The sequence below is a fragment of the Patella vulgata genome, chromosome 6 (genome assembly GCF_932274485.2).
Source record: "Patella vulgata chromosome 6, xgPatVulg1.2, whole genome shotgun sequence".
Taxonomy (NCBI): domain Eukaryota; kingdom Metazoa; phylum Mollusca; class Gastropoda; family Patellidae; genus Patella; species Patella vulgata.
Window position 1 is genome coordinate 27270856 of NC_065884.2, and position 24465 is coordinate 27295320.

General features: G+C 34.2%; 1 protein-coding gene and 1 long non-coding RNA gene across 2 annotated transcripts in view; both read right to left on the bottom strand.

Annotated features, from left to right (window-relative positions):
* Positions 1-5938: 5938 nt before the first annotated feature.
* On the bottom strand, positions 5939-16212 carry LOC130013249 (uncharacterized). The gene is made up of 10 exons (XR_008788628.1): positions 16181-16212; positions 15392-15433; positions 13411-13443; positions 12622-12663; positions 8098-8172; positions 7755-7841; positions 7434-7481; positions 6936-6974; positions 6611-6649; positions 5939-5962 (listed from the first exon to the last, which is right to left on the bottom strand). It is a non-coding gene; the product is annotated as an uncharacterized LOC130013249 (long non-coding RNA).
* Positions 16213-18133: 1921 nt separating this feature from the next.
* The window catches only part of LOC126824319 (spidroin-2), a 35412-nt gene continuing 29080 nt past the window's right edge, over positions 18134-24465 (bottom strand). Inside the window, exons 16-21 of the mRNA XM_056101727.1 lie at positions 24301-24342; positions 24062-24148; positions 21716-21748; positions 20927-20968; positions 18946-18978; positions 18134-18198 (exon numbers count right to left, since the gene is read on the bottom strand). Coding sequence (XP_055957702.1) covers positions 18134-18198; positions 18946-18978; positions 20927-20968; positions 21716-21748; positions 24062-24148; positions 24301-24342 — 302 coding nt within the window. The remainder of the gene's footprint in view (positions 18199-18945; positions 18979-20926; positions 20969-21715; positions 21749-24061; positions 24149-24300; positions 24343-24465) is intronic.

Here is a 24465-nt window from a genome sequence, read left to right on the forward strand (position 1 = left end):
ATAGGCAGCATAGCCTTTTCCGTAATTAATAATAGTACGGATCTGTTTATATTTATTAATAAGTGTCCACTTACTTGCCGATATTGTGTTCATCTGTTGACTTACTCCAGTAGTTGATTTTATACCAGTCTGTCCACTTGTTGGCTTTGGAAAATTGACTGGTCCCAGCAAAGCACCTGTGTAAAATTGCTACGAATTATAGTTTTGTGTTACACGTTGATGAATAGAATTAGCATAATTCACTTACCCTTTTCTCGTAATCATGAAATATACTGGTACTATCTATATGTAACGAACCTGTCTAAGTCGCGTAGCATCCACAGACGTGTGTCATCTTAATGTAAATGTCAAATAGCACATATCACACGGCTTAATTCTTGTTAATATGTTCTCAGATTGATAAACATTTACGTACTAAGAAACGAAACCAAAGTATCAACGCTAGTTGATCTTTGGCTTGGAATTATATTTCGCGAAACATAAAGATGGCGGTGTACTATGGGACAGCCTTGATCAATCGAATTTCAGTTCCACACATCTTTATAAATACTGAATTGGCGTGAACCATTTTTGAACTGACATTACAAGTTTGTAGGGGATTCGAATCGCTCAAATCACGCACAGAGACTTTAAGGTCAGTAAAATGTAGACATTCACATTTATCACAACTAATAAAAACATCTAAGGATCAGTTACAACATTACCATTTAAAATAGGTTTATTTATAAAATATATTAGTTACCTAACCGTCATGTGAACGTTTATATTTGCCCCTAATTTACACATATTTCTGCCATTTTCTCCATAGCAGGCATACAATTGATTAAAATACAGTAATTGTTGATCCACAGAAACTTAGTGGTTTTTTTAAGGTATTTATCTTTAAATTGATCATGTGTTTAATAGATAGCTATGTAGTTCTTTTATAACGGGTGTAATATGTTCAGATAGGGTAATCCTGGTCACAATTTTGACAGCCCTATTCTGAATTTTTTGGTAGTTGATCAAGTAGGTATTTTGTACCATAACGAGTTACAGTAATCAACAGATGGCATAACAAATGCATTAATCAGTAATTTTGTGGTATCATTATCAAAAATGGTCGAATATTTCCAATATTGTACAGATGGAAGTTTGCCTCTTTCCTGATGTTGGACACATGTATTTTCGTTTTTAGTGCTGTGTCCAAATATACACCAAGGTTTCTAACAATCAATTGGTGGAATATTTGTGTTTCCAATGGTTACAGGATTTAATATAATGTTATTTCTTGTTGCCAATGGTCATGCCATTTAATTTTAAATAGTTACAGTCCATCCACAGTCCTAATTTCTCGATGCAGTTTCTAGGTCTTTGATATTGGTGTTCGGAAAGAGGTCAGGATCTTCCCCATAATTGCAATTTATCCACTAGCAGCTATGGTAAGTTATGTATTATTGAAATTATTGTTGAGTCTCTACTGTGTGATATCTATGAAATTGAAGCAGGTAAAGGGGAATTGTTTCCAGAGATTGCAAATAACTAGGAATGAATAGGAAACCCAGCTACACTTTCACTCATTATTTCTGCACTAGATGTTTCATCCGATATGTGCAGATAGCTGCGTGCTGTTTAAGCGGCCACACGTTCATTCATTACCAATCTGATTAAAACACAGATCATATTTCGTTTCGTTTTTATAGTTCAAAATTTCGTTTTACTTGTCTTTACTATACTAGGATCTGGAAGAGTTGTTATATTACCGGCGTTTTTGTTGAAGTGAAGGATTAGTCAATGAAACGGTCTGTTACGGCGAATTCTTGGCGTTCCATGCAAGGAACAGTGGGTAAACCACTAGAAACGTCAACGCTGATTGATTAATCTGTGTCAAAAGGCGTGCGTATGACCTCTGACGCGACCTTCCAGTACAACTTATCAGATCTTCATGTAGTGTAGGCCATCGAAAGTAAAGAAAAACGAAACGAAATATAGATCTGATTTCTAATCAGTTTGATTCTTTACATAAATATTTGAGAAAATCTTTAGAGAAATACTTCATTTTACATACGACTTTTGATTCTTAACCTCGATGCAATTGTTGACTCTCCTGTACAATTTAGCAAAACTCAGATGCAATCTTCTGATTCTCCCGGAAATACTTTAATTAAAAATCTATATTTATTCATGAATTATACACCCGCTGCGCCCAAAAGAGTTAAGTATTCAGTATAACCAAATACAAGACGATAACTATTTTATAAATTGATAGCAAATCGCGCCCAAGTTCTTTCGTTCCTTAAAATGTTTTCGTGAAAATGCAATTTCCATTTATGTCTTAAACAATCAAGAATAAGTATGGGTTAATGGTCGAGAGCGAGACATTAAGTAATGTATTGATACTTCACGAGGCGTTAGCAGAGACCATTAAACAATTTTCAATGAAAAACGCCACGCGAGTCCAATATTTCATCTAGTGTAGATAATGTACGATTGGCAAGTTGCCCGTACATTACTGGAAATAATAATAAGCCAACATCAAGGGATGACGTCACATCTGTATTTTAAGTTTTATTAACCCGCTTCCAATAGATAGACATTGCAACAGTTACTTACATATAAAGGGATATGTGTGTTTGTTTCTCTTTTATGGTTAAAATAAGATGTTTATTACATATCAATTAAAGAATTTGATTAATTATCTGATATCTTTATTAGTTTTATTGTGTCCTATCTTTAAATTTATAAGAATAAAGCTATTATTTTACAAAACCTTTATAGACGATGATTAATGAACATCAAAGTCAAAATGATTGACATTTTGTATTATTATTTATTATTCTACAAATATGCGAACATATTGCTTAATATTCAAAGTAATGACAAGTTTCCTATTTTCATATTCCGCCACGCGTTGTATATCCTTGATGAATTTGTTAACGCCTACTGTTAACCTGGATAAAATTCAAGCACAATCAACCCAAACCAGTGGACACATTCGGCCAAAATAACGACATATAGTGGACTCGCTATATCTGTCCATGAAGGGGCTAAGTATACACTGGCTGGCGGGCTAGCACCACAGTAGTCGTGTTAATCAAGCAATCAAACCAAGTTCCATTCCAAATGCCATTTTCCATTTCGCAAATAAAGCCACGGATCGTCATTTTCATTCATCGGACAATTATTTAAAATAATACCCCACCGTTCGAAATGAGAATCTACCCTTCTTCGATTCAGTTTACCATACAGACTACCAGGGAGTATACTGCAGTAGGGGTATTCGGACAGATTGATATCTATGTTCCTGTAATAATGGTATGCATTTAATACCTCTGTAAGCTAAAGAATCTTTAGGAAAGAGAAAAACGAAGCTACGGTTAAATGTATAACTTTGAAAATTTATGTATTGATGGTTTGAACAAGTAGACTAGTCCCCGTGTCCATAGTTAACCAGTTTGCGGGACACGTTTACACTGTATTCATATATATTTTGTGTTCAGTACTTGTAGCTACTAGTTTACTAGTGTAGCTTAGAAAAAGGTTCATAACGTATAGGTATTCCCTGAAATAAATGTTTTATTCATATTTAAGCTTAGCCAATTATAACACTAACCCTAGCCCTATACAGCCATTTGAAAACGACCCAGATGTTAACAACATGGAAAGACCACCTGCCTGGATCGCATGTGAATACCTTTTATTCAATTAGTTATTGGTCAGGCATTTTCCGATTGAATTGTCCGAGCAATTACACAATCTGTCTACTTATGCTTTAATGTACGTATTAATAGGCTTATCTGAGTTCTGGACAAAATATAAAGCCTTTCCTAATACAACACATCAATTACAGCAAATCAACGCTTTGGTGTTTTTAACAAAAATTAAAATTGTTCAGTCCTGTTAAGCGCAGTTTAGCAGATTAAGATGTTCCAAACGTTATGTGGGTTGTTTAGTATTTTAGTTCAGTAAATGCTGGGCGGCAATCTTACAATGCGCATATCAATGAGCGTGAGCAATAGCGCGCTATTCAGATTCTTATTTTATATATGAAGGTCATATAATAGTTTAACTGCGTGCGATATTTTTTGCCAGCTGCAAACGCTAATTGCAGAAATGTAGCTGAAATTCAGACGGGGTTACGTTTTATTATCTTTCAGTCATTATGAGTGGAAATGGTGGAGGGGTGGAGGACGTGAGGATAGATAAGTAGACTTTCACAAATTGGTATAGTAGTAGCAGTTAACTAAGTGAATGAAATTAAATGTGGCCGAACGTAATGCGTTGCTGCACCGACCGAGCTAATGAAGATGAAACTAAATAAAATACACATGTATCAGATACTGGTGTTACTGCCCATGATATCTCTTATATTCTGGTACATACAGCCGTTAGTGGTCTTTTTAAATTAGTCTTGCTCTCTTATTTGAAAACCAGATAAGGTGAGTGACCTGGGTTGTTCAAGTTACTATTGGATTAAATGAGGTTATTCAATTTCTCTGTATAATTATTTATCAGGGTGTCAATACCCAAAGCACACGGAGAATTACGTTTACGTTATTTGAAACATTTTACTGTAGTACTACACCTGAGAAACCCAAGGCATTTTCATTATCTGGTTTTCAGTATTTGAACATGGCTATGGCTATCTCTACCCAGGAGACAAGAAACATTTTACTCAGTTTATCTTCTATTTTTGTATTACATATGCCCCAAACTTCAAAACAGCACTAATGTCTTCATTTTGAAATAATTTATCACGACAAGAAAATATGATCCGACAATATTACAAGGTTGTTCAAATTTGAACATTTCTTACTTTTACAGGGAAAATGTTTTGTGTCCCCAAGATTGAGTATCTAGCTGTGCCAATGAAAAGGATTTCTGAACTACACAGAATGGGAAGTGCTATAGAACCATAGTCCTATGGTGGTTAATAGGGACACAGGATGGGTTATTTGAGATTCCCTTACAGGACGCATTCTATCATTCCAACTGGTATCTTTATCCACGAATCACGTTTCAATAGTTTGTGACGCAATTTCTTTTACGCCGCAAATTATGAAATAAAAACATAAATAAATAACGCTACAATTTTATTTTAATGGTTAAAACCATTTATTTCATAAATATATTATTTTATACGCCGATAAAGCTTCCAGCTGAAATGAAATGAAATGAATATGTGTTAAAATGATGTCTGTTAGCAGAAGACAAATGATTAGATTGTATTTTTATATGTATAGGAAATATGGGTAACATTAAGGTGTATAGCCTGTCTCAACGAGTGTGTCACTGTTCAGCGTCACATCTTCGAAATCTAGCGTAGGTATATGAGTATATTATGCGCCGTGTGTGACCAAAGTAGCGCAAGGTGTGTGTCGGTAGTTGGGTGGCGTACATTTTGCCAAATTCGGCGTTACGCGAAGGTATCGCAAATAGTAGCGCTGTGTTATGATACGTGACGCATGTGCTGCCGCAGTGTTGTGAGACGTAGCATATGTACTACCACAGTACTTGCGTCAGATTTTGCAGCAATTGACGCAGCCAGGCATGTCTCAAGCAACGCAATGTCTGCGTCACTATAAGCGCTACTACACATATTCGGACGACTCATGCACCACTTGCGGAGGCGCTATGATTGCGTCATCTGACGTACACGTTACGTAGGTGTCACCACAGATTCAGTCCACACACTACCTACGCAAGGGTAACACCCGCCCGTGTGAGACTTACATGGAGTGGTACTTCACTCAAGAATTGTTTATGTTGTTTTATCTTCGAGATCAATTCAATTTTTTTAGTCTCGACAAAATCATACTTAATAGGTTTTTTTCTCGAATTAATTATTTATTAGTTGAATAGGGTTTATTCCAAATTACATTAAAGATTTCTGGTACTAGATTTTACAATCAAGGGGATTGTTCACAAAATGCTTAAATAAATTCATTCTTCAACTGACCTGAATGGAGATTGGTATTTACTACTGTTACGCCAAAAAAGGAGAACAAATAAGATTAGTGCTTTATTAAATGGCGTTTCGAATTCTTTTCAATTCAAATTATTAGTAACACAAAGGAATAGCTTGTCATAAGTAAAAAGTATCCCTTATAAAAAAGACAACCTCGGATTGGTCCAAAATTATAAAATAAAATCCATAATTGTTACTGACGTTGTGATCATTAATAACAGTTATTGTCTAATTTTAGACGCCATATTTGATTGTTTTGGTCATATAAGCACACTATTACGATTTGCCATAATTGGGTTGTAACCGCAGTATAGCGTTTTTGACTAAAGATAGACTAGCTTGTTGGAGAGCTTCGCCGATCGGTAAAACCTTTTCCTTCGAAATGATTACATACGTGGTGTCCAAATTAGATTGCATGCAAAATTCGAGACATATATGCTAATCCATCACTGGGATAGAAACGTTGTATTATACATTAGGGCCTATAGTCTATAGATGTTCAGTGAAGGTTCATGTAAAATACCCTCATCTATTACAGACGAGTGCTTGGATTTTCAATAATAAAAAGAGACAACCGTTCTTTAGAGTCAATATGATGTATAAAACTTAAATACATTTAGTGTCTTGTTCATATTGTTATAAATTTGAATGTGTAAAACATACCTTGGCCGGCATTATTCACTGTAGTATAGGAGGTAGCAGCTTTAGAAATTAAAGAAAATACAAGTCAAAATACATTGTAACTATAGGAGAACTAGCTTTAGAAAATGCAAGTATATAATCAAAATACCTTGTAGCTGTAAAGTACACTTTTTATAATAATGATTATTAATTTTATTATCCACTAAAAGTGAATAATAATTACAATATTATATACTGATATATTACATTAAAATTATATCGATGATTTCAAACACTAGGGTTTAATCAATAGTTAGCTGCACGATATTAATATAAGTATGCATTTTATTAAATGTAATAAACTTACCAGAGCCTGCAGGTACTGGGTCAACATATGACGTAGAACCTGAAGCAAATAAGGAGAATGTAATAATTTATAAGTTTGGTAATAATTGAAATGTAATTCGTAAATGTATCTCCATTTGTCTATTTGGTAATGTCGTACATATCCACCTTTAGGCCTAGAAAAAAGGCTAGCATACCAATGTTCTTGAATAAGTTTTAGTTGTATTGATGAACCCACATAACCATGACATAATCACCACTTATATAATTTCTCTGCATTGACAGATCTTATTGTTTAACGGTATTATAATCATGCCCACAGGATAAAAGCTATATAAATATAAAATTCACCAGCCCCAGCAGTAAGAATGGCAGAAGGATCAACATAAGCACCACCCATAAAAATCAAGTTTAGCTGTATATCTTTTAAAAATAATTATCGAGTTACAGTAATTATTGTACTTTAAAGACACGAGTCATATGTATTAATATTTATTTTCTTAATTAAAATGTAACTCACCTGGAGCCCCAGCATATTGAGTGGCAGCAGGATCAACATAAGCACCACCTAAAAAAAACACCTTAGCTGTATCCATCTTAGTAGTCATATTTTTAAAATAATATATTATAAAGATAACAAGCGGTTGCCATGCAAACTACGTCTACATTTAGCACGAGATGGGCAAATATAAATTCACCAGCTCTTGCAGTAAGAATGGCAGCAGGATCAACATAAGCACCACCTATAAAAAAATCAACTTTATCGGTATATCTTTTAATAATAAATATAACATAAAAATCAACTTTATCGCTATATCTTTTAATAATAAATATAACTCACCGGAAGCTACATTGTTTTGTGAGCCAGCGTAGGACGTAGTCCCAGCCCCAGCAGAAAGAGTGGCAACAGGATCAACAAAAGCACCACCTAAAAAACAACCTTAGCTGTATCTATCTTAGTAGTCATATTTTTAAAATAACAGATTATAAAGATAACAACCAGTTGCCATGCAAACTACGTCTTCATTTCGCAAGAGATGGACAAATATAAATTGACCAGTTCCAGCAGTAAGAATGGCAACAGGATCAACATAAGCACAACCTATAAAAAACAACCTTATCTGTATATCTTTTAAAAATAATTATCGAGTTACAGTAATTCTTGTACTTGAAATATAACTCACCGGTAGCTGCATTGTTTTGTGGGCCAACGTACGTAGTTGCAGTAAGGGTGGCAGCAGGGTCAACATAAGCACCACCTAAAAAAAATCAACTTTCGCTGTATATATCTTAATAGTCATTTTTTTAATAACATATCCTAAAGATAACAAGCGGTTGTCATGCACAATACGTCTACTATTCGCAATATATGGACCGAAAACAGCGAAACAGGTCGATAGATCGAAACAAAAGATATCTGTAGCCTCTATCGCGTTCACAAGGTTTTCGGAAGAGGGAGGTAACTCCTGAACTGAATGTCACTGAACGCTGAATACCAATAGGGTTCCTCCGCTCATGACCACAATGTTTCTCACCGAATTTGAAAACAATCCGTTAAAACAGCCCCCATCGCGTTCTTCGGGTTGTCAACAAAGGGTGGCAACGTTTCACCGGAATGTTATGGAACGTTATATATCGATAGGGTTCGTGCTCTCATAACCCAGTGCGTCACACCAAATTTCAAAACGATGTCCTCTATCCCATTCACAAAGTTTTCAGGGAGTATACCTGTGGAACGAAAGGTCGCGAAGCCGTTATTATCGACATCGTTCATCCTCTCGTGACCCCAATACTTCAAACCAAATTTGAAAAATTATGGCCTATATCGCGTTCACAAAGTCTTCAGTTAAGGGGTTATAACTGGGGGACGAATCTAAATCGGACAAAACGTCTTACAAATTCAACATTTCGCGTGAGGTCAGAGGATAGAACCCATAAATTTGCGCACCACAGTCGAACTCAACCAAAAATATAAGCACAACCGTAAAGCTGCACTGCTTTGTTTCATATTATACTCTTCAAAAAGTAGGGGATATTCAGAAACAATAAAACAACTGCGGATTATCTGACGGCCCCATTTCACTCGCAAAGAGATACTGTCAAAAGTGAAAATGGACCTTTTTGATTTTTGTCTTAATAATGAGTATCAGCACTTCGTCGTGGCATGCTCCTAATCAACCGCCCAATCACGATTTGGGGCAATCTGACCCACTCCTCTTGCAGTGCCACGGCCAATCCTTGCAGTGTTGTCGGTTGACGTTGACGTCGACGAACACGTCTCCCGATCATGTCCCAGGCATGCTCTATAGGGGAAAGGTCAGGACTCATAGCTGACCGAGGCATATGGACAATATGGTGACACGACAGGAGCGCGGTGGGCACGGGCATTATCATCTTGAAAGATGAAACGTCGACCTGCACGTTGAGCAAAGTGCAGAACTATCGGTGCCAGGATGTGGTCACGGTAGTACACACCAGTGACCCTTCCTTGAACAATATGCAAGTCCGTTCTGCCAGTCATGGTGATTCCCCCCCACACCATAACAGACCCACGCTGTCTGGCGTTAACATGACGCTCATTTACACGCCTCCAAACGCGAGCAGACCTATCGGTGAAATCCAGAGTAAATCTGGACTCAGCTGAGAACATTACACGCGCCCATCGATGATTACCCCAATTTCTACGCTGCCTACACCATTGACGGCTGTTTGACATGTGCTGGCAAATTAATGGAGGCACAACACGCGCTCATCGCGCATGCAAATGGATTGCATGTATCCGATTTCTAATTCCTGTAACTTGGTACATGTTTACAAAAGGCTGATTGGCCGTTTGTCCTAGATTTCGGAGGACCTGTGTACGAATGTATCGATCCTGAGCTTGCGTAGTGGCTCTAGGACGACCTGAACGAGGTCTATCATCAACAGTGTGTGTTTGTTGGTACTGGTTCCACAGTCTGCCTGTGACAAGTTAAAAGTGTTGTGTACTGTTCGCTGTGTAGAACCCATTTGAAACATGCCAATATCACGTAGACGTTCATCATGTTGAAGACGTCTCATTGCAAATTAAATGTAACACACTAAAGCAAAGATACGCTAAACAGTAAATCTTATTCAAGAACTGATAGGAAAGCAAACATGGATATGATAAACCAGCACGCGGCAGTTTTCATCAACCCTTCCTTGCAGTATCGCATTTGCAGCTCAGTGGTTCTGTTGGGGCGATAAATTCTTAATCTGATATGAAGTTACATCTATGTCGGATAAACACTAAGTCTTGTGACCTGTAGAATGTCCACATGCTGTATATCGTAAAAATTGTATCTCATCAAATAACAGATTATATATAATAATCATTGACATGACAATGAGCACCACTTCGTCGCTCCCAGTTGATCAATAATAAATATGACATTAGCTCCATGTCGTCGCTCCCAATAGATCAATAATATCAAACTAACCAGGTCCGGCAAGAGTAGGAGCAGGACCGTAATAAACAGGACCTTAAAGATAATTGTCCAATGATATTAGTTCTTAATGTTTAATGGTGTTATATCATTAAATTACTTCTCCATGTTTAAAGTGCTAGCTTTAGAAAATACAAGTAAACTTATCAAGTATACATTCTTTAGTAATTGGGACACATAAACTATACATTTGCAACTATAAAATGCTAGCTTTAAAAATAGAAATTTATCAATAACACATAGCAATTATAAAGTGCTAGCTTCAGAAAATTCAAGTAAACTTATTGTTATTACAAATTTATAAGTAAACTTTAAATCAACAACTCATTGTAACTATAAAGTACTAGGTTTAGAAAAAAACAAGTACCTACAAAGTACACATCTCATAATATTTTTTCATTTGCTATCCATGGTTTATAAATATAGAAAGTCACTAACACTTCTTTAAAAGCGAAGATTGATATTAATTTATTATGTACCATACTATATCATTGATTTCACCCCACCCTCCTATATAGAGGATATTTGTCGTTTTAGAGTGAATAACATATTTTATTTCATCGAGAAGCAAGAAAACTTATATTTTCACGAATGCGTAGCATGAGTGAAAATATAAACGTTTTCTTGCTTAGACAAAACTTTTATGATTTTACAATCATTTTAGGTAAAAAAAACATGGACTACTTTAGCTAGTTGAATAACATTTTTATTTCACTGATAAAATGCGGTATTCCACTACTGATCATAAAATAAAGCGCATTACACAGTATTTCCAAAACCTTATTAAAAGTACAGTGTATAGTCATTTATTAAGTCATCAATATTGAACGGCATCAATATTGGCACTGAAAGTCACAATATTATTATTATTATCAGTATAAATTTTAATCAACCTGAAACAATGTAACCAATGTAATAATTTAGAAGTTTGTTAATAATTGATCTGTAACTCATAACTGTATCTCCATTTGTCTATTTGGTAATGTCGTACATGCCCACCTTTTGTTCTAGAAAAAGGGGATAACATATCAATGCACTTGAATACGTTTTAGTTGCATTGATGAACCCGCATGAGCATGACATAATCACCACTTAAATAATGTATTTGCATTGACAGATCCTAGTGCTAAATCTGTTCTTACTGCGAAAGTTCTAGATTGAATGTAGTTGAAGGACGGACAGGAGCACGGAATGAATTATTACAGGCATTGAATTATATATTTCTTTCAATTGAAAATCATTTAAAACCCTTGAACATACATTATGCAAGAGCTAAATCTGTCTATTGCAGGTCTTTCTTTAGGCCTGAAATGTTATATCTAAATTATTAATTAGACATTAATTAACCTATCCAGACTATAATCAACTCTAGATGGCATCGCTAGCCTGCCAACTTTAGTGGATTGTGAGCCGATTTACTGCATAACTTTCCTTCACGATTTAACGATTAAATGGATAATCGAGACTATGCTGTTTATCGTACTGACTTTAGTAATGATGATCAAGGCTAGGCTAAAATTTAATCGCTTTGTTCTTGGTTCATAGTGGATCGATTTGAATGAAATTTTCAGAAAATTGCCTTTATATTATCTAGTTTTTAACTATTATAGCCTGTGATCTTTAGTGGATTGTGAGCCGATTTACTGCATAACTTTCCTTCACGATTTAACGATTAAATGGATAATCGAGACTATGTTGTTTATCGTACTGACTTTAGTAATGATGATCAAGGCTAGGCGGAAATTTCATCGCTTTGTTCTCGGTTCATAGTGGATCGATTTGAATGAAATTTTCAGCAAATTGCCTTTACATTATTTAGTTTTTAACTATTATAGTGAGAACTGCCAACTCTTTATCGAATGTCAATAATATCAAACTAACCAGACTCGGTAGCAGAAGAGACAGGACCGTAATAAACAGGACGTTAAAGATAATTGTCCAATGATATTATGGTATTGCATAATTATAAAGCATTAAATGAACCCGTCATGAAAACGGGATAAGATATAGGGATAAAAGCTAACAGGTAAAACTCAACAACCCCCTCTGTATGTGTGGTAGCAGGATAAATAAAGGCACCACCTAAGAAAATTAGCGCCATGTGATCGCTCCCAATAGATCAATAATATCAAATTATGCAGATCCGGCAAGACCGTAATAATAAAGATAATTGTCGGTTAATTGTAGTATTTCAATTTAAAGTAATAATTTAACACTCTTAGAGATAAATATAAAACTTACCATTTCCAGCGGTAAGAGTGACAGGGTCAACATAACCAGTACCTAAAAAACATGAAATTTAGCACTATATCTTTTAAAAAATCATATCTTAGATATATGTGATACGAGGAGTTAACTCTGAGGGAATAGAGATACGTAAACATGTTTTAACTCCAATTACCATTCGGGATAATGGCCCATGGACTTTTATGTTGAGATTTTATTTTTCTCCATTTTCATTTCATCGATAATAATATTGTTTTGAGTGGTATTTGATTTAAAAGTTAATGGTTTTGTTATTATTTTATGTTTGCAAAGATATATCGTCCCTCCCAATAGATCAATAATATCAAACTAAGCAGACCCGATAGCAGAAGATGCAGGACCGTAATAAGCAGTACCTTTAACATAATTGTCCAATGATATTATTGTTGAATGGTTAATGGTATAACATCATTTTAAAAATCAAATTAACTACCCATGCACAAGGGCTAAATTGTGTTTAAAGGCTCAATACTACTCTTGTTGTAACTGAATAATATGTCCCAATCTTTATTCTGGTCAACAAATTGTACTATTTTACAATATTCCAATTAATAGGTGATAGCCTGACGTAAAGCTTTTCAAATGTGACCCTCTGGACAAGTAAAATATGATTTAATGGATAATTTACACAACAGGTAAGACACTAACACATCTAGTACTTAGAATATGGCTATTTTGTTATTTTCTAGAGCTGTCAAGCCAGCCAGAGTGTTATTGTCCCTTTAAGTATATAGATAAAAAATAAAACATAAATATGAAACTCACCAGCTCCAACAGCAGGATCAACATAAGCACCACCTATAAAATCAAGTTTAGCTGTATATCTTTTAAAATAATAATCGAGTTACAGTAATTATTGTATTTCAACGACACAAGCCATGTATTAATATTTATTGAAATATAACTTAGCGGAAGCTGCATCATTTTGTAGGCTATCGTAGCACCTTTAAAAAAGAAGATGGATAAAATAATGCTACTTATGGGTTGACAATTCATAACTGTTATTCGTTTGGCCAGGGTCTATCGAATGATGTCACATGCAATACATTTGAGACATTCAAAAATCTAGTTTTAGGTGTAATCTGTAGATGGTCGTATAAAAAAGTTGTATCAGAATATGAAAACAAAATATAACATTAACCATGATCAACTTCAGCTGTATATATCTTAATTTGATAATCGAGAACTCTTATTGTCTTAATGCGTCAAATCGAATTTGAAAAAAAAAAGATGTTAGTGATATCTTTAGCCTCGATCGTTAAATATTGATAGGGTTCGTCCTATTTAAACACCACGTACTCTATCGCATTCTTCCGGTGTGGTTAAGCCTTGTCAGTTATGTCTAGCCATTCGGATGGGGCGAAAAACCGAGGTCCCGTGTACACATTGGCGACAGTTGGAATTCGATATAAGAGTAGGCCGTAGTGCCGCTGTCCGGGCAAAATTTCCCTCATAGCACACTGTCTTCATTAGCCCAGTTCGAAGCACTGTTCAAACGCCGTCAAAAGCATAAACTCGTCTATTTTTATAAAATCCTTAATTGCTATAGTCCCCAGTATCTATCCGATATTCTAATGGAAATACAACCCGAAACAAATTATTACAATCTTAGAAACCATAAATTGAAAATACCACAATGTAAAACGTCTTATATAAAATAAAACTATGGAATAGTCTTCCTACGCATGTGCAGTTATCACCGTCTCTCAATACTTTTAAGTCTAGTCTCCTGAGTCAGTATCCTATACATAAAAAAACCTAGTTACTTTCATTATGGAAACCGTAAGGAAAATATCATTCACTGTCAGTTAAGAAATAAATCTAGTAATCTCAATAATCATCTTTTCCACCACTACCTATCTGAATCAAAAAAATGTCCAAAATGCAATTCTTCGGATGAAGATAATTTCCACTTTTTCTTCTCTTGTCCATCTTATTCAGCTATCAGAATGGAACTATTAAATTCATTAAAGGTATTCACAGAAACTATTAATCTAGATCTAATTTTAAATGGCTCTACAGATCTTTCGAACACCTCCAATATCTTGATTTTTTAAGCAGTCTATTATTTTATTAAAAGTACTCAAAGATTTTGATTCGCTTTTACATAATATTGTTGTATAATATCAAAAAATTGCATCGTATATATCATTTCCACATGAAACTGTATATATGTTCGGTTTTACAATTGATTATATTTAATTTTATTTTTATGTATATGTTATTTTTATCGTTTATTATTTTCTGTATCCCTGGGAAAGAACTTATATAGGCTTTGCCTGTTGTTCAATCCTTTTCAAACGAATAAAATATTGTTTAAACTAAAACTAGTTCGAAGCAAAACAGAAGGACGTTAAACCCCATTTCATTTCATTTCTATCGCATTCACGAGGTTTTTAGCTAAGGGGGTATATCTGTGGAACGAAAGGTCGGGAAATCGTTATTATCGACATGATAATCAAAATCGGAAAAAAACTTGTGACCTGGGGTTGTACAGTGTCCATGGACTGTATATCGCAAAAATTGTATGAACAAAAATTATCGACATGACATGAGCATTACTTCTTCGCTCCATATAGATCAATAATATTATGTCATTAGCGCCATGTGGTCGCTCCCAATAGATCAATAATATCAAATTATGCAGATCCGACAAGACCGTAATAATAAAGATAATTGTCGGTTAATTGTAGTATTTCAATTTAAAGTAATAATTTAACACTCTAGAGATAAATATAAAACTTACCATTTCCAGCGGTAAGAGTGACAGGGTCAACATAACCAATACCTAAAAAACATGAAATTTAGCACTATATCTTTTAAAAAATCATATCTTAGATATATGTGATACGAGGAGTTAACTCTGAGGGAATAAAGAATACGTAAACATGTTTTAACTCTAATTACCATTCGGGATAATGGCCCATGGACTTTATGTTGAGATTTTATTTTTCTCCATTTTCATTTCATCGATAATAATATTGTTTTGAGTGGTATTTGATTTAAAAGTTAATGGTAATGTTATTATTTTATGTTTGCAAAGATATATCGTCCCTCCCAATAGATCAATAATATCAAACTAAGCAGACCCGATAGCAGAAGATGCAGGACCGTAATAAGCAGTACCTTTAACATAATTGTCCAATGATATTATTGTTGAATGGTTAATGGTATAACATCATTTTAAAAATCAAATTAACTACCCATGCACAAGGGCTAAATTGTGTTTAAAGGCTCAATACTACTCTTGTTGTAACTGAATAATATGTCCCAATCTTTATTCTGGTCAACAAATTGTACTATTTTACAATATTCCAATTAATAGGTGATAGCCTGACGTAAAGCTTTTCAAATGTGACCCTCTGGACAAGTAAAATATGATTTAATGGATAATTTACACAACAGGTAAGACACTAACACATCTAGTACTTAGAATATGGCTATTTTGTTATTTTCTAGAGCTGTCAAGCCAGCCAGAGTGTTATTGTCCCTTTAAGTATATAGATAAAAAATAAAACATAAATATGAAACTCACCAGCTCCAACAGCAGGATCAACATAAGCACCACCTATAAAATCAAGTTTAGCTGTATATCTTTTAAAATAATAATTATTGTAATTATTGTATTTCAACGACACAAGCCATGTATTAATATTTATTGAAATATAACTTAGCGGAAGCTGCATCATTTTGTAGGCTATCGTAGCACCTTTAAAAAAGAAGATGGATAAAATAATGCTACTTATGGGTTGACAATTCATAACTTTTATTCGTTTGGCCAGGGTCTATCGAATGATGTCACATGCAATACATTTGAGACATTCAAAAATCTAGTTTTAGGTGTAATCTGTAGATGGTCGTATACAAAAGTTGTATCAGAATATTAAAACAAAATATAACATTAACCATGATCAACTTCAGCTGTATATATCTTAATTTGATAATCGAGAACTCTTATTGTCTTAATGCGTCAAATCGAATTTGAAAAAAAAAAGATGTTAGTGATATCTTTAGCCTCGATCGTTAAATATTGATAGGGTTCGTCCTATTTAAACACCACGTCCTCTATCGCATTCTTCCGGTGTGGTTAAGCCTTGTCAGTTATGTCTAGCCATTCGGATGGGGCGAAAAACCGAGGTCCCGTGTACACATTGGCGACAGTTGGAATTCGATATAAGAGTAGGCCGTAGTGCCGCTGTCCGGGCAAATATTCCCTCATAGCACACTGTCTTCATTAGCCCAGTTCGAAGCACTGTTCAAACGCCGTCAAAAGCATAAACTCGTCTATTTTTATAAAATCCTTAATTGCTATAGTACCCAGTATCTATCCGATATTCTAATGGAAATACAACCCGAAACAAATTATTACAATCTTAGAAACCATAAATTGAAAATACCACAATGTAAAACGTCTTATATAAAATAAAACTATGGAATAGTCTTCCTACGCATGTGCAGTTATCACCGTCTCTCAATACTTTTAAGTCTAGTCTCCTGAGTCAGTATCCTATACATAAAAAACCTAGTTACTTTCATTATGGAAACCGTAAGGAAAATATCATTCACTGTCAGTTAAGAAATAAATCTAGTAATCTCAATAATCATCTTTTCCACCACTACCTATCTGAATCAAAAAAATGTCCAAAATGCAATTCTTCGGATGAAGATAATTTCCACTTTTTCTTCTCTTGTCCATCTTATTCAGCTATCAGAATGGAACTATTAAATTCATTAAAGGTATTCACAGAAACTATTAATCTAGATCTAATTTTAAATGGCTCTACAGATCTTTCGAACACCTCCAATATCTTGATTTTTTAAGCAGTCTATTATTTTATTAAAAGTACTCAAAGATTTTGATTCGCTTTTACATAATATTGTTATATAATATCAAAAAATTGCATCGTATATATCATTTCCACATGAAACTGTATATATGTTCGGTTTTACAATTTATTATATTTAATTTTATTTTTATGTATATGTTATTTTTATCGTTTATTATTTTCTGTATCCCTGGGAAAGAACTTATATAGGCTTTGCCTGTTGTTCAATCCTTTTCAAACGAATAAAATATTGTTTAAACTAAAACTAGTTCGAAGCAAAACAGAAGGACGTTAAACCCCATTTCATTTCATTTCTATCGCATTCACGAGGTTTTTAGCTAAGGGGGTATATCTGTGGAACGAAAGGTCGGGAAATCGTTATTATCGACATGATAATCAAAATCGGAAAAAAACTTGTGACCTGGGGTTGTACAGTGTCCATGGACTGTATATCGCAAAAATTGTATGAACAAAAATTATCGACATGACATGAGCATTACTTCTTCGCTCCATATAGATCAATAATATTATGTCATTAGCGCCATGTGGTCGCTCCCAATAGATCAATAATATCAAATTATGCAGATCCGACAAGACCGTAATAATAAAGATAATTGTCGGTTAATTGTAGTATTTCAATTTAAAGTAATAATTTAACACTCTTAGAGATAAATATAAAACTTACCATTTCCAGCGGTAAGAGTGACAGGGTCAACATAACCAGTACCTAAAAAACATGAAATTTAGCACTATATCTTTTAAAAAATCATATCTTAGATATATGTGATACGAGGAGTTAACTCTGAGGGAATAGAGATACGTAAACATGTTTTAACTCCAATTACCATTCGGGATAATGGCCCATGGACTTTTATGTTGAGATTTTATTTTTCTCCATTTTCATTTCATCGATAATAATATTGTTTTGAGTGGTATTTGATTTAAAAGTTAATGGTTTTGTTATTATTTTATGTTTGCAAAGATATATCGTCCCTCCCAATAGATCAATAATATCAAACTAAGCAGACCCGATAGCAGAAGATGCAGGACCGTAATAAGCAGTACCTTTAACATAATTGTCCAATGATATTATTGTTGAATGGTTAATGGTATAACATCATTTTAAAAATCAAATTAACTACCCATGCACAAGGGCTAAATTGTGTTTAAAGGCTCAATACTACTCTTGTTGTAACTGAATAATATGTCCCAATCTTTATTCTGGTCAACAAATTGTACTATTTTACAATATTCCAATTAATAGGTGATAGCCTGACGTAAAGCTTTTCAAATGTGACCCTCTGGACAAGTAAAATATGATTTAATGGATAATTTACACAACAGGTAAGACACTAACACATCTAGTACTTAGAATATGGCTATTTTGTTATTTTCTAGAGCTGTCAAGCCAGCCAGAGTGTTATTGTCCCTTTAAGTATATAGATAAAAAATAAAACATAAATATGAAACTCACCAGCTCCAACAGCAGGATCAACATAAGCACCACCTATAAAATCAAGTTTAGCTGTATATCTTTTAAAATAATAATCGAGTTACAGTAATTATTGTATTTCAACGACACAAGCCATGTATTAATATTTATTGAAATATAACTTAGCGGAAGCTGCATCATTTTGTAGGCTATCGTAGCACCTTTAAAAAAGAAGATGGATAAAATAATGCTACTTATGGGTTGACAATTCATAACTGTTATTCGTTTGGCCAGGGTCTATCGAATGATGTCACATGCAATACATTTGAGACATTCAAAAATCTAGTTTTAGGTGTAATCTGTAGATGGTCGTATAAAAAAGTTGTATCAGAATATGAAAACAAAATATAACATTAACCATGATCAACTTCAGCTGTATATATCTTAATTTGATAATCGAGAACTCTTATTGTCTTAATGCGTCAAATCGAATTTGAAAAAAAAAAGATGTTAGTGATATCTTTAGCCTCGATCGTTAAATATTGATAGGGTTCGTCCTATTTAAACACCACGTACTCTATCGCATTCTTCCGGTGTGGTTAAGCCTTGTCAGTTATGTCTAGCCATTCGGATGGGGCGAAAAACCGAGGTCCCGTGTACACATTGGCGACAGTTGGAATTCGATATAAGAGTAGGCCGTAGTGCCGCTGTCCGGGCAAAATTTCCCTCATAGCACACTGTCTTCATTAGCCCAGTTCGAAGCACTGTTCAAACGCCGTCAAAAGCATAAACTCGTCTATTTTTATAAAATCCTTAATTGCTATAGTCCCCAGTATCTATCCGATATTCTAATGGAAATACAACCCGAAACAAATTATTACAATCTTAGAAACCATAAATTGAAAATACCACAATGTAAAACGTCTTATATAAAATAAAACTATGGAATAGTCTTCCTACGCATGTGCAGTTATCACCGTCTCTCAATACTTTTAAGTCTAGTCTCCTGAGTCAGTATCCTATACATAAAAAAACCTAGTTACTTTCATTATGGAAACCGTAAGGAAAATATCATTCACTGTCAGTTAAGAAATAAATCTAGTAATCTCAATAATCATCTTTTCCACCACTACCTATCTGAATCAAAAAAATGTCCAAAATGCAATTCTTCGGATGAAGATAATTTCCACTTTTTCTTCTCTTGTCCATCTTATTCAGCTATCAGAATGGAACTATTAAATTCATTAAAGGTATTCACAGAAACTATTAATCTAGATCTAATTTTAAATGGCTCTACAGATCTTTCGAACACCTCCAATATCTTGATTTTTTAAGCAGTCTATTATTTTATTAAAAGTACTCAAAGATTTTGATTCGCTTTTACATAATATTGTTGTATAATATCAAAAAATTGCATCGTATATATCATTTCCACATGAAACTGTATATATGTTCGGTTTTACAATTTATTATATTTAATTTTATTTTTATGTATATGTTATTTTTATCGTTTATTATTTTCTGTATCCCTGGGAAAGAACTTATATAGGCTTTGCCTGTTGTTCAATCCTTTTCAAACGAATAAAATATTGTTTAAACTAAAACTAGTTCGAAGCAAAACAGAAGGACGTTAAACCCCATTTCATTTCATTTCTATCGCATTCACGAGGTTTTTAGCTAAGGGGGTATATCTGTGGAACGAAAGGTCGGGAAATCGTTATTATCGACATGATAATCAAAATCGGAAAAAAACTTGTGACCTGGGGTTGTACAGTGTCCATGGACTGTATATCGCAAAAATTGTATGAACAAAAATTATCGACATGACATGAGCATTACTTCTTCGCTCCATATAGATCAATAATATTATGTCATTAGCGCCATGTGGTCGCTCCCAATAGATCAATAATATCAAATTATGCAGATCCGACAAGACCGTAATAATAAAGATAATTGTCGGTTAATTGTAGTATTTCAATTTAAAGTAATAATTTAACACTCTAGAGATAAATATAAAACTTACCATTTCCAGCGGTAAGAGTGACAGGGTCAACATAACCAATACCTAAAAAACATGAAATTTAGCACTATATCTTTTAAAAAATCATATCTTAGATATATGTGATACGAGGAGTTAACTCTGAGGGAATAAAGAATACGTAAACATGTTTTAACTCTAATTACCATTCGGGATAATGGCCCATGGACTTTATGTTGAGATTTTATTTTTCTCCATTTTCATTTCATCGATAATAATATTGTTTTGAGTGGTATTTGATTTAAAAGTTAATGGTAATGTTATTATTTTATGTTTGCAAAGATATATCGTCCCTCCCAATAGATCAATAATATCAAACTAAGCAGACCCGATAGCAGAAGATGCAGGACCGTAATAAGCAGTACCTTTAACATAATTGTCCAATGATATTATTGTTTAATGGTTAATGGTATAACATCATTATAAAAATCAAATTAACTACCCATGCACAAGGGCTATATTGTGTTTAAAGGCTCAATACTACTCTTGTTGTAACTGAATAATATGTCCCAATCTTTATTCTGGTCAACAAATTGTACTATTTTACAATATTCCAATTAATAGGTGATAGCCTGACGTAAAGCTTTTCAAATGTGACCCTCTGGACAAGTAAAATATGATTTAATGGATAATTTACACAACAGGTAAGACACTAACACATCTAGTACTTAGAATAAGGCTATTCTGTTATTTTCTGGAGCTGTCAAGCCAGCCAGAGTGTTATTGTCCCTTTAAGTATATAGATAAAAAATAAAACATAAAAATGAAACTCACCAGCTCCAGCAGCAGGATCAACATAAGCACCACCTATAAAATCAAGTTTAGCTGTATATCTTTTAAAATAATAATCGAGTTATAGTAATTATTGTATTTCAACGACACAAGCCATGTATTAATATTTATTGAAATATAACTTAGCGGAAGCTGCATCATTTTGTAGGCTATCGTAGCACCTTTAAAAAAGAAGATGGATAAAATAATGCTACTTATGGGTTGACAATTCATAACTGTTATTCGTTTGGCCAGGGTCTATCGAATGATGTCACATGCAATACATTTGAGACATTCAAAAATCTAGTTTTAGGTGTAATCTGTAGATGGTCGTATAAAAAAGTTGTATCAGAATATGAAAACAAAATATAACATTAACCATGATTATGTAATAGTTATTAGCACACTTTCCGAGGTGTATCGGTGAATATCAGGACAGTTTTGGTCGAGGGGCCCAGCCGAGGCGGAGGTGCTAATAAGTTACTTACATCACATTTCTATCGAGTATTGTGAAGCAAAATGTGAAAAACAGTATTTATTATCGAGTCGTTTCAACCGAAAAGTGACAAATACTTTCTGCTCTTTCATTTATCCCTTTCTGAGCCTCACGTTACATTTCATGGTAGAATGATTTCGCAGTGAGTAGTTTTTACACGTGCGTCTTGCTATGATACTCTGAGTAAAACAATCACGTGTTTGTTTAGACCACATCGTCAAAACAATGTGTCTATGGCGCAGAGGACTGCGATATTATTAAATGTAGTGTAAAGGAAATGCGAAACGTGGGCCATTCCTGGTGAAAGTATGCATCGGCGGATGGTTCTTCCGTTGAAATTTATTTGTAATAAAGTTTATGACTTTCTAGCGTTTTTTTCATCCTACTTATTTTTAATGCCTGTGAAGTGTCCAGCAAGAGAACTGCGCCTTCTATCATCACAATTAATTAAAATAATTATTCAATATTCTAATTTATATATTTTGCATATTAATATAAATCAAACCAAATTATGAAATAGATGCCAATTGATATGTATAATAATTGATTTTTGTAATATGTTGTTATGTTAATTTAATGTCATTGTATATGTTTTTGAACTGCCATGTAGTCCCCCCCCCACCCGGTTTGTTTTGTTACTATGATTTTGACTAGTTGTTTCATGTACATAATAGGGGTTGGATGGCTTAGTGGTTAGCACGTGCGCGCTGTATCATTAAATCTGTCATTGAGTCAACTGGCGTGGTTTCAAATTCCCGGTTGTACGTGACAAGGAGTAGGGTCGCCCGTCCAACCTCGTGGGTTTTCTCCGGGTCCTCCGGTTTCCTCCCACTGCTAAAGACCCCTACGCGCAAGCGAATTACGGAAATAAAATTGAACCAGATGTTAGTCCCAAAATGACCTAGTTTGTGTCGAGTGGACGTTAAACCCCACATCTCTCTCTCTCTCATGTACATTATCCTTGTGCATTGTAGAGAGCCATCGTTATCAATTGCGATCTGGGTCGGACTAAACGTCCGCTACTTATTGCTTGATAGGTATCTAAAACAGTATAAAAGTATCCGTGTATCAGAAATGAATAGTACTCTTTCTGTATATTTCTGATACACGGATACTTTTAAGCATGCATTGAAAATAAACAGGACAGTTTTATCAAAGGTTGCCAGTGGCAACGAGTAGAAGTGGGATGTAAGTTGTTATTATATAGGGAGTTTTAACAAGTTACGTTTGCATTGAACATGTCAAATATGATGTTGGAATGTTTCAGTTCTGGCTGCGAACGTTCAAGATCGCAAATACGGGAATGCAGGACCAGCACACAGAAAGAATTTTATTCCAGATTATAAATTATATATTTAAGACATAACGTATTGGTGAACCATCATAAATATGACATATGCACCACCTCGACGCTCCCACTAAATCTATAATATAAAACTAACCGGATCCGGTAGCAGAAGAGGCAGGACCATAATAAGCAAAACGTTAAAGATAATTGTCGAATGATGCTTTGTTTAATGCTTGATGGTATTATATCATTTTAACATAATAAATCAATGCTCCACGAAAGAAAACTGGATAAATTGTGTTAAGATAAGTAGAAACCAACAATGATGAGATAATATGTCATGAGCGCCATATGAGATAAACAGATTATAAAGATAACAAGCGGTTGCCATGCAAACTACGTCTACATTTCCCAAGAGATGGCCAAATATAAATTGATCAGATCCAGCAGTAAGAATGGCAGCAGGATCAACACAAACACCACCTATAAAAGTCAACTTTATCTGTATATCTTTTAAAAATAATTATCGATTTACAGTAATTCTTGTATTTGAAATATAACTCACCGGAAGCTGCATTATTTTGTGAGCCAGCGTAGGAAGTAGTGCCAGCCCCAGCAGAAAGAGTGGCAACAGGATCAACATAAGTACCACCTAAAAAAACCAACCTTAGCTGTATCTATCTTAGTAGTCATATTTTCAAAATAACAGATTATAAAGATAACGTCTTCGTTTCGCAAGTGACTTTCATATTATTTTTGCCTTATTTGAGTTAATCTAAAGTTTTTGGATTTAATAAAACTTACTAGCACCAGCGGCGTTCATTGAGCCAATATACGAAGAGATTCCTGTAAAAACAAATTAAAAATAAAATTCGAATTGATATTATAATATTAATGACGGTGCCATTAATTCTATTGGTCATTTTAGTTTAAACTATCAATACCAATATTTGTGTATATTTTACGAAC